This window comes from Gopherus evgoodei, chromosome 12, assembly GCF_007399415.2.
Source record: "Gopherus evgoodei ecotype Sinaloan lineage chromosome 12, rGopEvg1_v1.p, whole genome shotgun sequence".
Taxonomy (NCBI): Eukaryota; Metazoa; Chordata; order Testudines; family Testudinidae; genus Gopherus; species Gopherus evgoodei.
This window is the reverse complement of record NC_044333.1, coordinates 4,891,465-4,908,280: the sequence shown is the minus strand read 5'-3', so window position 1 is coordinate 4,908,280 and position 16,816 is coordinate 4,891,465. Positions and strand designations below refer to the sequence as shown.

Here is a 16,816-nt window from a genome sequence, read left to right as displayed (position 1 = left end):
ACCATTTTGTGATTCCCTTATACAAAAAGATAGGCATTAGTGTATTGCAGCTGAAAGTGTCATGCTAGAAGTGTTCACTTTCAAGATATTGTGTTTCACCTTTGCAAACATGGCAGAGAATTTCTGCCACTCTATCGTCTAGTATTAGAACCACTGGACACGCATAGAAATGGTGCCTTAGCCTTTACGGCTACACTAGAATTTTCTAAAAAAAATTAAGGCTGTCAAGCAATTAAAAAAAAATAATCATGATGCATCACCCAATTAATAATAGAATACCATTTATTTAAATATTTTTTTGGATTTTTTTACATTTTCAAATATATTGATTTCAATTACAACACAAAATACAAAGTATGCAGTGCTCACTTTGTAATTTTATTACAAATATTTGCACTTTAAAAAAGAAACAAAAAAATAGTATTTTTCAATTCACCTAATACAAGTACCGTAGTGTGATCTCTTTATCATGAAAGTTGAACTTACAAACGTAGAATTACATTAAAAAAAAACTGCACTCAAAGATAAAACAATGTAAAACTTTAGAGCCTACAAGTTCACTCAGTCTTACTACTAGTTCAGCCAATCACTCAGACAAACAAGTTTGTTTACATTTGCAGGAGATAATGCTGCCTGCTTCTTGTTTACCATGTCACCTGAAAGTGAGAACAGGTGTCTGCATGACACTTTTGTAGCTGGCGTTGCAAGGTATTTACGTGTTAGATGTGCTAAAGAGTCATGTGTCCCTTCATGCTTTGCCCACCATTCTAGAGAACTTGCTTCCATGCTGATAATGGGTTCTGTGTGATAGCAATGAAAAGCAGTACAGACTGATGCATGTTCATTTTCATCATCTGAGTCAGATGGTTGATCTTTTTTGGTGGTTTGGGTTCTATAGTTTTCACATCGGACTATGCTCTTTTAAGACTTCTGAATACACGCTACACGCCTCTTCCCTCTCAGATTTTGGAAAGCACTTCAGATTCTTACACTTTGGGTCGAGTGTTGTACCTGTCTTTAGAAATCTCACATTGGTACTTTCTTTGCGTTTTGTCAAATCTGCAGTGAAGGTGCTCTTAAATTGAACAACGTGTGCTGTGTTGTCATCTAAGACTTCCATAATACAAAACATATGGCAGAATGCAAGTTAAACTGAGCAGGAGACATACAATTCTCCCCCAAGGAGTTCAGTCACACATTTAATTAATGCATTATTTTTTTTAACAAGCGTAATCAGCATGGAAGCATGTCCTCTGGAATGGTGGCTGAAGCATAAAGGGGCCTATGAATGTTTAACATACCTGGCATGTAAATACCTAGCAATGTGTCGGCTGCAAGAGTGCCATGGGAACACCTGTTCTCATTTTCAGGTGACATTGTAAATAAGAAGGAGGCAGCATTATCTCCTGTAAATGTAAACAAACTTGTTTGTCTTAGTGATTGGTTGAACAGGAAGCAGGACTGAGTGGACTTGTAGGCTCTAAAGTTTTACATTGTTTTGTTTTTGAGTGCAGTTATGTAACAAAAAATCTACATTTGTAAGTTGCACTTCACTTCAGTACTTGTATTAGGTGATTGAAATACTATTTCTTTATCATTTTTACAGTGGAAATACTAGAAATAAAAATAATAGTATAAAGTGAGCACTATACACTTTAAAAGCAGCAAAGAATCCTTCCTTTTCTTTGCTGCTTTTACAGATCCAGACTAACACGGCTACCCTCTGATACACTATACACTTTGTATTCTGTGTTGGAAATTGAAATCAAATATTTGAAAATGTAGGAAAAACATCCATAATATGTAATAAATGTCAATTGGTATTCTATTGTTTAACTGCAATTAAAACTGTGATTGATGTTTTTAGTCGCGTGAGTTAACTGCGATTAATCGACAGCCCTACAAATTTTCCACTACTGTCAACTGCTGCCTGATTTTATTTATTTATTTATTTATTTATTTTAATGCTACTAATCCTAATGAAACCTAGCCAGTAGAAAGCCTTGCTGCAAAATTAATTGTGAGCTCACCGTGGAGTATGCAGGTCTCACTTGGGGATAACCGATTTGGCATCTACTATCCTGCCTCCACTGTGGCATCATAGGCAGTGAATAAATATTTCATCTTAGTTCAGAAATAGGAAGAAGTTAACCTGACGGAGGAGTGGGGTAGCCATCATTTCACTGCCATATTAACTTTGTTTCCACAAATTAAACTAGTAAGAGAGTACTTTCTGTTGACAGAGCCACAAGTTTCCCCTCTGGTTCCTAAAACGAGTGAGACCAAAGAACCTGAAGAGCCTGGATCACAGCCTCCATCTGAGAGAATTTCCAGTGGGTAAGTAGTTTCCTGTCAACGTGTTAAGTATGTACAGAGTTCCAGCTTCTGGTGTGGGGGGGAACGAGGGTTTCTTGACCTGATCTGATTTTAAATGGCCAGAGTTTCAATGTGCTGCACAAACGCTTCCAAAATATTGGTGTAAATGTCTTCAATACATTAGCCTTAAATCCCTGGAGATGTGAATCTTTAGAATAAAAGTAGAGAAGATATGGGAGAAAAGGGGCTTTCCCATCCCAGTACAGTATAACTTATTGACATGTTTTATTTTTTCATTTCCTTATTACTTAGTTAGTTTGTGTCTGGGAATTTGCCTAGAACATGTCAGTAGTGATCATGAAGGTCTCACATAGACTGGCCAAAAAAAAACAACATCTCCTTGCAAGTTGCATTTTCACTTTGGGCCAGATTGACTCAGGGAGTGCTCATCCTACACAGGGTCGGAAGTTCTAAAAGATCACCTGGTGCCTGGCAATGGCATGTGGTAGCTGAAGGTTTTAAATGCACATGACTGCTTGAAAGAGAGGTGGACTGGTTTGAATCAGGAGACCTAAACCACCTCTTTTGTTCCTGTTTTTCTCCTGGGTTAGCTGGTATGAGGCTAAAACATGTTCAGACAATTAGCTGTCTGCTTATCCAGATGCCTCATCTTAACATTAGGTATAATTTTATACTTCTAACTTAGACATTAATGTAGTCACAAAAAAATCTTTATTTACATATAAATAAAAATGCCTTTTTCAGCTCTAGATATAATAAAAAATACCCAACCGTCATACATACAGACTAACTGTTCCTGTTCAGAATGAAAAGGATACAATCATCTTACAAACTTCACTTCTTTCTGAAAACTTTTTACATATTATTGTTACAAGAAACAGCTAAGATCGCTGCAACTGGTTGATAAGGGAGAAAATACATTTGTGCATTTGACAGCATTTTGTGTTTAGTCACTTCCATTGTTTCCCTTGTATATTCATTTCCCCCGGTTTGCGTGACTTATTCACAAAACAGGGAAACTGTTTAAAAAATGAAAATGTGATTGCAAAACCACAAAAATTGGCAGGGGAGTTGGACAGGTATAGTTCTAGGAACTACTAACTATTCTCCTAAAATAAACACATTTAGGCTTGTGATTCCAGGATGCAGGCTGAAATGAACTCTTCAATAAGTAACTGCTAGACACTGGATTGCTTCTGACGTTTGTAACTATATAGTAACAAGACCATTGTATCTGGGCACTGATGCTAAATGCAGTCTGAGAAGATTACTTACTATGCTGATTAAGCAAATCGTGACTTCTAGGGTGTTTTCCCCCCCACAATCAGTCATGGTCTCTAACCTACTTAGCAAACTTTCTTCATCTACTTTTGTAAACTTGTATTCACAGTGTAGTGGAAAATGGAGGAGTGATTTAAGGTTGTTAAAGAGACAGGGTGGGTGAGGTAATATCTTTTATTGGATCAACTTTTGTTGGTGAGAGAGACCAGCTTTTGAGCTTACACAGACCTGTCATTAATTGTTACTGCAGAGTAAAGAATATTTTGCTCAAAATAATGACTGTGACTGTTTCCATTTTTTCTATACATCTGTGAATTTTCTTGCAATGACAAATAACCTACCCGCAGCGGGGTGGTTACCCTGCTCCTACCAAGAAGGGCTTAAAACAGCCCTGGGGGAGGGCTGTGGCAGGGAAAGAAGCTAATAGGCTGATTGGGCTGGGCCACACCCCAGTCAGGACTCAGCTGGTCCTATATAAGAGGCTGGGAGCCAGGAGCTCAACAGTCTCCTCTAGCTGTCAAGGGAGATGGGCCTGGCTGCTGGGGAGCTAGAGAAGGTACCTGGAGTGGAGCAGGGCTGGGGGAAGGCCAAGGGAGCTCTGGCCTGGAAACCCCTCAGGCTGCAGCCTAATATAAGGCCAAACAGGTACTGGGATTGCAGGGGACGGCCCAAGGCTACGCAGAGGCAGCAGGTCCAAACCCTGCTTGCCTATGATGAGTGGCTTTTACACTGCAGTCTGCCCCATTGAGCGGGGGCTAGATGGTGACTGGCAGTAGCCCACAACTGAGGCAAGGTGGAGATAGAGAGTTGAGGGTTTCCCAGGGAGAGGAGACCCATAGAGACTGGTGGGGGTATTGCTAGGGGGCAGCACCCCAAAGAAAAGGGGCACTGGGTCCAGGAGGGACACGGGGCCACCATCCTGCAGAGGGAGTTTTGAGGGCTGAATGAGCTAATTCCCTGAGACGACCAGCAGGAGGCGCCACAGGGGTGAGTCCCGCACTGCTACACTACCTTAAAGGTGACCTGCAGAATATTTTTGAGCAAGTGGGTCTGTACACTTTTTTCTTTCTTTACGATGAAGAAAGAAAGCATGAGAAGGCTTTTCGTTCCCTGGTTTTGATGGTGGAGTTCTTGGAAGTCTCAGACAATGTCTGTTGTCAGCTCTTATATCTTAACCAAAGGGAGAAGGAGTTGTTGGATCTTTAAGAGACTTCCTTCATCGAGATTAAATAGCTGTAAACAAAGTTTTAAGTTGTCGGGCTAAAATATCCCTTCTGTCCATTGCTTGGCTTTTGTTTTCTTAGCACTTGTGTTCCTGTTTTTCCAGTTGCCCTACAGCCTTCCAGAGCAGTTGTGAAAAACAAACAGATGCTTCTTTTCTAACCAGTCTTTTGTATTTTTCCTGTCATAAAGAAGCAAAAAAGGACATTAGCCCATTTTTTTTCTCCTTTGCAGGTGTCTTTTTAATAATAATAATGCTTGCCTTAAACTTGCAACAAAAGCAGTGAAAAACAGATGCACTTCTGACCTTCCCCAGCAGATGTCACTGTGGGGGAGAACACATGGAAATGTTAATAAATTACAACTCAATGGTGCAGGCACTTTTCTTCTGTCAGAGGATGCCAAAGTACACGTCTGGCAAGCCTGCTGTTCCCCACTGAGGAGTAACCTACTGACTGATCTCCAGTGCTACTGGCCTAGGTGCAAAGGGCTGAGAAGCAGGTGCAGCAGGGCCCAAAGGAGCATTCTACTGTCTGTAGCCATGGAGCTCTGCAGATCCAACACCCTGTAACATGGTGGGGATGGGCATTGTACTGGAATAAGATTGTTGAGGCAGCAAGATCTTCAGCAATGTTGGGATTTGAACTGTTTCCACCCCCTGAGATCCTCTCCACCATCACCACATTGCCCCTCCCCCAGCTCAGCTTCACCTTGCTCCCTTCCCCACTCTGTTAACATCTCCCCTCAAGCTTCTCTGCCCCTTTGCATCCCCCTCCCCCAACAATGGAAGTCTGAGTCTGACTGGTAGGTCAACCTGGAACTCCAAAGCCCATGTGGCTGCACAACCATCTCCCCTGATCTTTCCTCTATTGCCTCGCAGGCTTCCAATTCCCCTGCCCATTCTCTGCCTAGCATTCAGCTGACTATCTGTTCTTCCCATCACTCAAAGGGTCAGCACTGCCCCCCACTTCCCCCAGTCCGCCCTCTGCAGCAGGTTTGAGTCAAGCTTTGCTCTTACATGGAAGGGCTCTTGCCAGCATGGAGGGGTAAAATAGGGCAATTTTTATTTATTTATTTATTTATTTATTTTACATCTTCCTTCCGCTCCTGGCCCAAGTCCCTGACTAGAGGAGTATCTTTCTCCTGTTCTCCTATATTCAAGCATCCTTTATGATGTTTCGTGATGACTCCTTCTTGTTTACCAAGCAGTACAGCGATATATGTTCATTGCCGTCTCTTGTTCTTATGGGGGGAGAACTGTGAAACTGGGTTGAGTCTGATCTGATCCTTCATTTTTGCCTCAGTTCACAGAACCCTTCATTGAAAACATGTGTTTAGATCTCTTTTGCTCTCCTTGAAATCTGCTTTGGCTGGTAAAACAAGTGAGTGGCACCTTCTTGTATTTGCTGAGCCCATCTTTGCTTAGTTCCTCATTTCTGCTGCTCCAGAAGGTAGGAAACAGAAATGAATGTTGTTGCTGCTACAGCACAGGGGCAAGTCTTGGAGAGCCGACCGTATCTGGACGATAACACTAGAATGTTGGCCTACACTAAAACCTTGGCTTGTTTGTTTTGGTAGCCTGGAAATGCACCTGCCAGACTTTGTTCCTGAGGGCACAGTCATTACTGCATTACACATGAGTAGGAAGAAAAAGAAGTTCAGCATTTCTGAGTTTGAGAGAGGAGCAGATGAGCGACTTCCTCGAAATCTTGGTAAGGCAGAATCAGAGAACTCCTTGCTTGACTCTGTACTCCAAAGTTTTCAGGGAGCTTCAAAAGAGCTTTCTTGAACTCCACAGCTGCAGTAGGTCAGCTCTGAACAGCTGCTCTGTTCAGCAGTTCTGCACCGGGAAGTGGTGTGTGTTGTAAGTACAAAAGGGGCACTCTGGAGGTGGGCCAAAGGCCATCTCTTTAGATTAAAAATAAACATTGTTGAGCTACAAAAACCACCCAAGTTACAAGTAACTGGCTCCTCCATTTGACTTTTAGGATGGCTTTCCAGGTTGGTATTCTTCCACTTTGAATTCTAAATTTTAGCTTAACAAAGAGAAGCATAGAATATCAGGATTGGAAGGCACCTTAGGAGGTCATCTAGTCCAACCCCCTGCTCAAAGCAGGACCAATCCCCAGATGAATTTTTGCCCCAGATCCCTAAATGGCCCCCTCAAGGATTGAGCTCACAACCCTGGGTTTAGCAGGCCAATGCGCAAACCACTGAGCTATCCGTCCCCTGTTAAGGTTAAGAGGCAACTTGATTACAGTCTAGAAGTACCTAAGTGGGGAACAGCAGTTTTATAATAGAGGGCTCTTCAATCCAGGGGTCGGGAGCTTTTCGGAAGTGGTGTGCCGAGTCTTCATTTATTCACTCTGATTTAAGGTTTCGCTTGCCAGTAATATATTTTAACGTTTTTAGAAAGTCTCTTTCTATGAGTCTATAATATATAACTAAACTATTGTTGTATGTAAATTAATAAGGTTTTTTAAATGTTTAAGAAAACTTCATTTAAAATGCAGAGCCCCCGAGACCAGTGGCCAGGACCTGCGCAGTGTGAGTGCCACTGAAAATCAGCGCATGTGCCGCCTTTGGCATGTGTGCCATAGGTTGCCTACCCCTGGACTAGACAATGGCTGGAAGTTGAAGCTAGACAAATTCACGCTTGAAATAAGATGTACATTTTTAACAGTGAGGGTAATTAATCATTGGAACAACTTACCAAAGGTTGTGGTGGATTCTCCATCACTGGAAATCTTTAAACCAAGATTTGATGTCTTTCTATAAAATATGCTCTAGTTCAAAAAGGAATCCATTCAGGGAAGTCCTATGGTCAGTGCTATACAGGAGGTCAGACTAGATGATCACAGTGATGTCTTGTGGCCTTAGAATATTAGATTCTATAAAAGCTCACACTTTGCAGCTCTACCAAAAGCCAAATTGGCCTTCTTTCTCCTGGGGCTGCATGGACACGGGGCAGCTTTTAGTAAGTTCTTCACCTGGGACTGTGGCATATTTAGATTTCAAATACACTCCCAGAGTCTCCAGATGCCTCTTTATTACCTGGAAGGGACAGGGTCACAAAAGGGTGGTTGTGATGAGCCTAAAATTCCAATATAGTGTGACCAATAACATAAATGGGGTTAATATTACTGAATGAGGTAGCTTCTCTTGCATTAAGCTGTCTTTTGTATCAACAGTCTATTGCCCTTTCAGAGAACTAGCCACTAATATGTTAAGTGGCATTGCAATTCAGAATAGGAGTCGTGAAGCTGTCATTTTATTTTCCTAAAACAAACTGAAAATTAGTGAAATACAGGAAAACCACTGAATATTTTTCTGTTATTTCTGCCCAACTCATAGCACCTTAAATATGAGGCAGTAGATGTAGCATACTAGCTTTGCTCTTGGGGAATCATAGTGTAACCAGCCCTGGAAGGTGGAGAATGGATAAAATGGTTCCCTCAAACTAGTAGTATCTGTACAGGTTGTGCCATACTCAGCTAATATGTGCCTCAAACTTTTTTCAGCTGAGCCAGCGTTGGACAACTCTTCTCTGACAAGGTGAGTTAAACCACAAAAGCCTCTGCTTTTGACTGGCATGACTACAACTGCTCTGATTCATCAGATCTTCTCTAGCTGGGAGGAGCAGGCAGGATGGGCCAGTACATGGTCAGAAGAGCTCTCTTGAACTCCACAGCTGCTGTCAGTCCACTCTGAGCAGTCTCTGTTCGGCAGTTCTGCACCATGAAGCAGAACTACTTATATCCAGCACCCCCTGCCTAGTTTTTCCCTGTCACCGCAACATACAATAGGACCCTGTAGGTTGAACAGTAATGATAAAGCAGTTCCCTAGTTTGATACCAGATGTTGGTGATTGTTGATCGTATACCCTCTGATATCCTGGGGTTGTGAATGCAAGGCAGTCTTTTTTTAAATCGGTTCTGGTTTGAGTCCTCCCTCTTCATTGCCCCACACATTCAGGCTTGATCCAAATCCTGTTGGTCTTCCATTACATTTCTAAGATATGGCTTCCTCTGTCCCTGCAGCTAAGCCTCATCTAGGATCCTTATCAGTTCCCATATTGATATGGTGTCTTCTTTCCTGGCCCCTCTTGCCTTCTGCTCCAATGTTGTCCCCCTCAATTCCGTGCACAATGTAGCTGTGGTCATCTTTGTTCATTACTTGGCGCACATCACCTCTCTGTCAGTTCCCCCTTTTCCACTGCATGTAGTTCAAGCTGCTTGTCCTCACTTCGAGACTCTCCACAATGCTGCTCCCCTACCTAGCCACTCTTATCGCATTGCCACGTTGCTCCACCAGAGATGCCATCCATGACTGCCCTTTTCTTTTGCTTCTCCTACAACCTCTGCATTTTCTTCCATGCCACTCATGCCTTTGCTCCCTCTCCTTTGAGCCAAGCCTTTCCTTCCTGTCTTCAGATCTCTCCTTAAGACATGCTTTGGCTGTGATACCTGATGGAATGGTAGAGCGACAGTCGGGTATATCTGGCCTTTATTTTTATTTTAGCATTCATAATGTGTACCTCTCCTCTGCTTTGTATGTTGCTTGTCTTAGCCATTGCCCTGAAGAGTTTACAACCTGTTTCCTTGTGTGTGGACAGCCCACAGCATTGTGGACGCTAGCAGAATGTCAATTTTAAATGCTTTTCCAGATGTATTCTGAAGCCTTTTTCTTCCTGTATCTATAAACCTATAAGTTTCTTTACTTTTTAAGGCTTCCCTCCTAGGTTTAAGTCTTCTTAAGTGTTAATCTTTTTTCAGGTACATCAACAATACAGCTCTCTGTAGACAGGAAGCTGTAAAACATGTCACAATCCTGCTGATTCACCTGAAATATGTAGCTTAATGTCAGATAATCTATTGTATGTTAAACTATTTTGCTAAAGCAGACTGGTGTCAGATTATTTAAATTTCCCAAATGTGTTTCCACTATCTTTATGCAGTTAAGGGGAAGAGGGGAGTTGTGTGCTGAAGATCACAGTTAAAATGGTTCTCAATTCTTGTTCTGCACCAGCTGTGGAAGGCACAAATAATTTAAAATATTAAACCTCAGAGAATTTCCTACATTCCCCCCTCTGTCCGCTAAGGGCTCACGTCAACTTAGTTTTAGAATGCATCCAATACCTTTCTGGTGGAGCTTTTTTCTGAAGGTACTTGCTGCTGGCTAACCCTTTTGATGTTGAACAGTGTGGCACATACTAGCTGGAGGCATAGAGAGATCTCAAACTACTCAATCCCCTCTTGAGGGATCTCCAGTATCAAAAGGAATTAGGAGGAGAGAGGTAGAGAACTCAGTTGCTCAGTAAGCAAACTCACAACTGTGACAGAAATGGAGCTGATACATAATGTTATGAATACTGCAGGAGCTGCCAGATGAGACTCTAGAAATATTGATGTGTAACCTAGTTATCGAGAGAGACTGTACAACTTGCATTGCGATTGTAAGACTTTCCTGTATGACTGCGTTGTGCTAATTGAATAAAGCTGTGAGAAGAACAAGCAAGGAAACACAACATTTGCTTCCCAGATAAGAGTATCTAGATATGTGCAAGAAAGATGATTATGGGGGGTGTTGCAGCTGTTAGCTTATAAGAGCCTCTGTCTTGTCTCCTATTTACAAATCTTGTTCTACAGTGCTGAGAACTAGAGACCAAATGACTAAAGAGTTAAAAAGCCTTTTTGGGGTGGGAAGGGGTTCACTTGCATGCAGCTGTCTAAGCCGACAAGCTGGTATGGACAAGCTCTGTGGAGTAGTCTGAGGGAACTGAGCCCCACAGATCCAGGGAACTCAGCCTTACGGAAGAATTAGATATACATGCAATATTCTTTATTGTTTTCAAGATACATCGTCTTTGAACTATTATTCTAAAATGATGCTTTAGTACAAGAAGGTAATTAGGTTGCTCGATACCATTGTCATTGCTCTGCAGGGACTAGAACTGCAGTGTATGATCCTACAAAATTATGTTGACCTAACTTGCGTTGGCATACAGCCACCGCACTTCTTATATCACGTGTGTATGTATGTACGTACATGTACGCTTGGCTCTTTTTGGGTCAGCAGTGTGTGTCCTCACTAGTAACACTTTATCGATTGTATTGCCATTATAGGGCACTGTGGAATGGCTCCTGAAAGCCAAACATAAGCAACACAGTGTCTGCACTCATGCTGGGTTGATCTAATTACATCGACTGTGACTCTACCCTGCTCATGGAGGTGGTGGTGTTAAATCGGCATAGAGGCACTTAACATTGGTGGGAACCACATTTAAGTGAAGACACTTACACAGTGAGGTCAGCGCAAAGCCACTTATGTTGACCTAACTCTGCAGAGAATCTCCAAGTTAACACAATGTTTAAAGTCCCATTCTTTGGCTAGTGGCAAAAGTGATCTGGGATGGGAGTGGGAAATGGTAGGCCTGAAGTGGTGTTATACTCTTTCTCCCTTTTCAGGTCTCTTCAGATCTCTCTCGCTACCCCGGTACCACCAGAGTCTGTTGAAAAAAGAGGCTTAATCCGCAGGCCAAAGAATCGCAAAACTGTCAATGTGGAGGCTTTCGAAGGAGGCGTGGAGCAGAATTTGTTGCAGATAAGAGGCAGTGGGTGTTGTAACTGTTCTTTCTCCTGTTTTGGGTGGGGAGGGTGTTGTGTGGAGAAGCAGATTGCTAGAGTTTCAGGATTTCCAGGCCAGTTCCATGTTTACAGTGATATGGAAGTGATCCTAAACATAAAGTTGAGAGGGGCACAAACCTCCTTCTAGCTATTCTGGTGACTCAACCTGTCCTTGGTGCCTGAGCCTCCTTCTCTCAGTGTCACTAGTCTAAGTCTATTTATAACCTGCTAATTAGCAGCTGTCACTGCCTAAACAGGAGTCAGAGGCCTGAGATGGTTCTGAATCCATGCTTCCTGTTTGGCATCTCCTTAGTGAGACTGGGTCTTGGGGGATCTGGGACTGAGGGAGTAGGTGGTGAGAACTAAAGTGTAGTGACTGACTGACTGATTTCAGTCACATCTAGCCATAGCCACAGAGCAGCTCAACCTTTGGCTCCCTCCTTTTGTACTGAGCCTGCTGTCGTGTCTCCACAAGGTTCCCTCACAGCTGGGAAGTGTTGAGTACCACCTATTATTTCACCTCCTTTCTGCTCACGGTGAAACTATACAGGTGAAATGCAGCTGCTGGAACTGAGGTCTCTGGGAGCATAGGCCCTTGTAGTCCTCTACCCCAGCAGCTGGGATCTTCCGCCATAATGGGGTATGGTGAGAAGTGCTCAGGAGGACCCACATGGCAATATGAAGATCTTGTAGCCAATTGAGGCAATAATTTTGCTGTGTTTCAAATTAAAGATCTCTGTTGTCGGTGTGCATTGGTGTGTTAAACCCTTTAGTCAATTTAACTGTCACCTGCACAGGGTTTTAAAAAATAAACAGGGCTCGTGCTCTCTCTCTGCTGCTTTGTGCTGGAGAAAGAAGGCCTGGAAGGGTTTTCAGTAAACATTTTTCTGCTTGTTTTTTATTTTTAGAAATTTCAGGACTGTCAGCTCACCGCCTCCCCTAGCTTTGTCAGAGGGCCTTTTAGGGCTCTCAGAGCTTTGGTACTGGAGCTGCCCACCTTTTAGGATGTCAAATCTTTAGCAAAAATGTTGTTTTCTGTAATGTATACTAGTCATTGAAGTTCAATAGGTGTTGACAAAGCCAGAGTTTTAAATGGTCTTGAGTAAAAACCTTTCTTTTTTGGGATATTGTTGTTTCATTAGTTCTCCACCTTCCACCAAAAAGAAACAGAAAAAGGGCACAAGGCTAATATAAAAATAAAGTGATCACTAGGTGGATATACATCATTTAAAAAAGCCCAAGTAAAGAAAAAAAAAACACTCTGCAAGTAGGCTCATCACTAAACTCGCTCTCCCCGCCCCCGGCAGTTGTTGTTATACATGAGTCTGGTGCAGCGCTCATGAGTTAATATGTGCATCTGTTAGAGTATTTTAATGTCAGTGTGAATTTTGTATGAGCTGTCTGGAACGCCCACATTATTTCACTGCATCTTGTCCCTATACTGACTGGGGCTCTGTTAAAGAAGTCAGAGCCGGATGTGATCCCAGCAGATAGGTTTGCTTTAGACAGACTCAGCATTCACAAGCTGCAGTGCTGCTATGTGTGTTGGGGATACTAAGTTTAATCAACTCTAGTTTTTAAAACCATTCCTGTTCTGGAAGTGTAAGACTTCCATTGTGCTCCATGTGCTCTGACTCTGTCAGACCAGTGGAGGAAGGAAGGAAATCCCATAATTTGGGAGCTCTCCACTGAGCAGGACCTGTCTCCAGACCAGGAATGTTCAAATCTAGGGATTGTTGGGAAGGTTTCCCCAGCTGCCTTCATGATCTATCTGGTAAAATGCTAGTCACCACAGGGTATGTCTACAATTTAAGCTAGGGGTGTGAGCTGCAACTTGAATAGAAGTTACTTGCATTAGGTCTTCTTGAGCTAGCACACTAAAATAGCAGTATAGCTGTGGTAGCACAGGCAGTGGCATAGGTTAGCCATCCTATGTAGGTACTCATGGGGTCCAGGTTGGTTTGTAGTTTGGGCTACAACCGCATGGGCTAGCCACCCCAACTATTGGGGCTATACTAGTAGTTTTAGCTGAGCTAGAGCAAATATGTCTACTTGAGCGGGAAATCACACCTCCAATTCCAAGGATAGACATAGCCTAAGGGCTTGTCTACATCAGAAAGTTGCAGCGCTGGTGAGGGAGTTACAGCGCTGCAACTTTGAGAGTGTCCACATCTGCAGGGCATCACCAGCGCTGCAACTCCCTGTTTGCAGCGCTGGCCGTACTCCCGTTTTGTCTCGGGTGTAGAGGATCCAGCGCTGGTGATCCAGCGCTGGTAATGCAATGTAGACACCCACCAGCGCTTTTCTTGACCTCCGTGGAAGGAGGAAGCCTCTGGTAATCAAGCTGGTTTCCTTTCCCGGTTTGCTCTCTCGGTCCCGGAGCCAGCCAGCAAACCGCAGGGAAGGAGACCTGCTTGCTCGGGGTTCCGGGACCGAGAGAGCAAACCGGGAACGCCGCGGTTTGCTCTCTCGGTCCCGGAGCCAGCCAGCAAACCGCGGGGAAGGAGACCTGCTTGCTCGGGGTTCCGGGACCGAGAGAGCAAACCGGGAACGCCGCGGTTTGCTCTCTCGGTCCCGGAGCCAGCCAGCAAACCGCGGGGAAGGAGACCTGCTTGCTCGGGGTTCCGGGACCGAGAGAGCAAACCGGGAAAGGAAACCAGCTTCGCCGCGGTTTGCTCTCTCGGTCCCGGAACCCCGAGCAAGCAGGTCTCCTTCCCCGCGGTTTGCTGGCTGGCTCCGGGACCGAGAGAGCAAACCGCGGCGTTCCCGGTTTGCTCTCTCGGTCCCGGAACCCCGAGCAAGCAGGTCTCCTTCCCCGCGGTTTGCTGGCTGGCTCCGGGACCGAGAGAGCAAACCGCGGCGTTCCCGGTTTGCTCTCTCGGTCCCGGAACCCCGAGCAAGCAGGTCTCCTTCCCCGCGGTTTGCTGGCTGGCTCCGGGACCGAGAGAGCAAACCGCAGCGTTCCCGGTTTGCTCTCTCGGTCCCGGAACCCCGAGCAAGCAGGTCTCCTTCCCCGCGGTTTGCTGGCTGGCTCCGGGACCGAGAGAGCAAACCGCGGCGTTCCCGGTTTGCTCTCTCGGTCCCGGAACCCCGAGCAAGCAGGTCTCCTTCCCCGCGGTTTGCTGGCTGGCTCCGGGACCGAGAGAGCAAACCGCGGCGTTCCCGGTTTGCTCTCTCGGTCCCGGAACCCCGAGCAAGCAGGTCTCCTTCCCTGCGGTTTGCTGGCTGGCTCCGGGACCGAGAGAGCAAACCGCGGCGAAGCTGGTTTCCTTTCCCGGTTTGCTCTCTCGGTCCCGGAACCCCCCTTGAAGCCGCCCAACAGCGCTGCAGTGTGGCCACATCTAACACCACTTGCAGCGCTGGTTGCTGTAAGTGTGGCCACTCTGCAGCGCTGGCCCTATACAGCTGTACTAATACAGCTGTAACAACCAGCGCTGCAAAATTTTAGATGTAGACATGGCCTTAGTGTGCTTTCATGGAACGACAGGAGGTGGCCAGAATCCAAAGTATTTCAGAGCTTTATAAACAGCCACATCTGAATGGCACCTGGAAGCTAGCACAGTCCTTGGCAAAGTGATGTTACGTGCTCTTGATGGCTAGCACTACCAAATGGGTGGGCAGCTCCACTGTTCCACAGCAGACAATTAGGCAGGGGTCAGGACAGACAAGAATGCATGCCTGTTAAAGACCCCAGGATGCAGAGACTGCCGGACTTTTATTGATAACAGAACTGAGCAGATCTCTACACTTGAATCATTCTGCAGAAGATGCCTTGTTGAGCTGCTATTGAATTCTCTTGTCCTTCCAAACATCTTCTTTACTTCCTAGCCCTCTCTGGTGATTTCCGCTTTAATGGGTGTCTTCCTGGTCAGAATTCCCAGTAGGAACCAGTGTTGCACTGAACTCTCTGGCAATACCACAACAGCTCTGCACATCCACTGTGTTGTCCTCAAAGCCCCCATAAGGGTGGAACCAAGAATTCTCCCCTCCCTAGGCTAGAGATTTATAACTCTGATCTGATTGGTTTGGAAGTCTCCTTTCTGTCCTTCAATTGCTCTTGGCCTTAGCAATCCAAGTGCATGAAGGACCTGTTCATGTGGGCCCGTGGCAGATGGGGAACTCCATGAGAACTGTTCAGTAGCTACTGGCAGAATGAAGTCTGAGTATTTCTTTGGGTGCCCTGGGGTTTGGAGAGTGATGTCTGCATTGTTCTGCTGTTCTTATCCAGAATGCTATGGGTTGGTGTAGAAAGCACGTCCTTGTGACTGGCATTAAATTGCTGTAAAGACTTATGGATTGACATCAAAGGCAGGGCAAGAGTTTTGAGTTAATGACTCTGTATGCATGTCCTGCTAATGTCTTTGCTTTCCTAGGGCCCTGAATGATTCCGCAGATTAAACTTATTTAAAAAATTTCTAACCAGCACAAAATTATCTGGCAGAGTCACAAGCAACGTCCATGATTGGAATGACCATGGGGACGAGTGATACTGAAATCATCCTCAGCAACACGGAGCTCTTTGCTCAGCCGCAGCTCGGTGAACAAAGCCAAGCAGGGTTTTCTGCTCCTGAACAAAAGCTCCTGAAAGGAAAAATTCCAGTGCAAGGGAGAAAGGCTTCTAATGCAGCTACTGAGGAGGGAATGGTGCCTGATGTGGATGCTGAGGAGGGCATGCCAGAGACACTTCAGAAGAAGGACTTGGCCCGGGATCCTGAACACACTGACCAGATGGCCGCTGAGTCTTGGGGACGGGCTGTGAGCCTGAGCTCAGAGCAGCGAGAACGTACCCAAGGGAGCAGTTATGCAGAGCAACTTCCTGAAGCAGAAGAGCAGGTGGCTGGTGTTGAGTACCGTAGGAGCCGAAGAGAGTTGAGCTGGGACCTGCTGTGTAAGCTGCTTCCCCTATAATCAAAGAATGGCCATTGTAAACTAGCTTGCTGGATACAATAATTACACTTGAGCCTGGTACTTTACCAGGCCCACCCTGTGGCCTAAAGCCCTCCAGGGGAAGAGTCCCCTGTCCTCCCCATTGTTATGTCTACACAACAACTAGATGGCCAGGGCCGGCCTGTTCCAGCCAACTTGGGCTCGTGGGGCTTGGGGTGCGGGGCTGTTTCATGGCTGTGTAAATGTTTCGGCTTGTGCTGCAACCTGGGCTCTAGGACCCTGCGAGATGAGACAGTCACACAGCAATGAAACAGCCCCGCAGCCCAAGCCCTGCAAGCCTGAGTCAGCTGGCCAAGGCCAACAGCAGATTTTTCTTGGCTGTGCAGACATACCCTTAGTTGTCACCATCTCCCCTCCCCTTCCCTTCCCTGCCTAGCCCAAGTTCTCCCACCATTGGAAGACCA

At 45.1% G+C, this 16,816-nt stretch overlaps 1 protein-coding gene across 4 annotated transcripts in view; it reads left to right on the top strand.

Moving 5' to 3' along the window:
- The window catches only part of CENPT (centromere protein T), a 41,616-nt gene that overhangs the window by 5,361 nt on the left and 19,439 nt on the right, over window positions 1-16,816 (top strand). For 3 of the 4 annotated variants that reach the window (XM_030581717.1, XM_030581720.1, XM_030581719.1), the window contains exons 4-8: window positions 2,244-2,337; window positions 6,418-6,551; window positions 8,361-8,394; window positions 11,307-11,452; window positions 15,889-16,353. In XM_030581717.1, the coding sequence (XP_030437577.1) occupies window positions 2,244-2,337; window positions 6,418-6,551; window positions 8,361-8,394; window positions 11,307-11,452; window positions 15,889-16,353 (873 nt within the window). The remainder of the gene's footprint in view (window positions 1-2,243; window positions 2,338-6,417; window positions 6,552-8,360; window positions 8,395-11,306; window positions 11,453-15,888; window positions 16,354-16,816) is intronic. The other variant, XM_030581718.1, reaches the window with a different exon arrangement.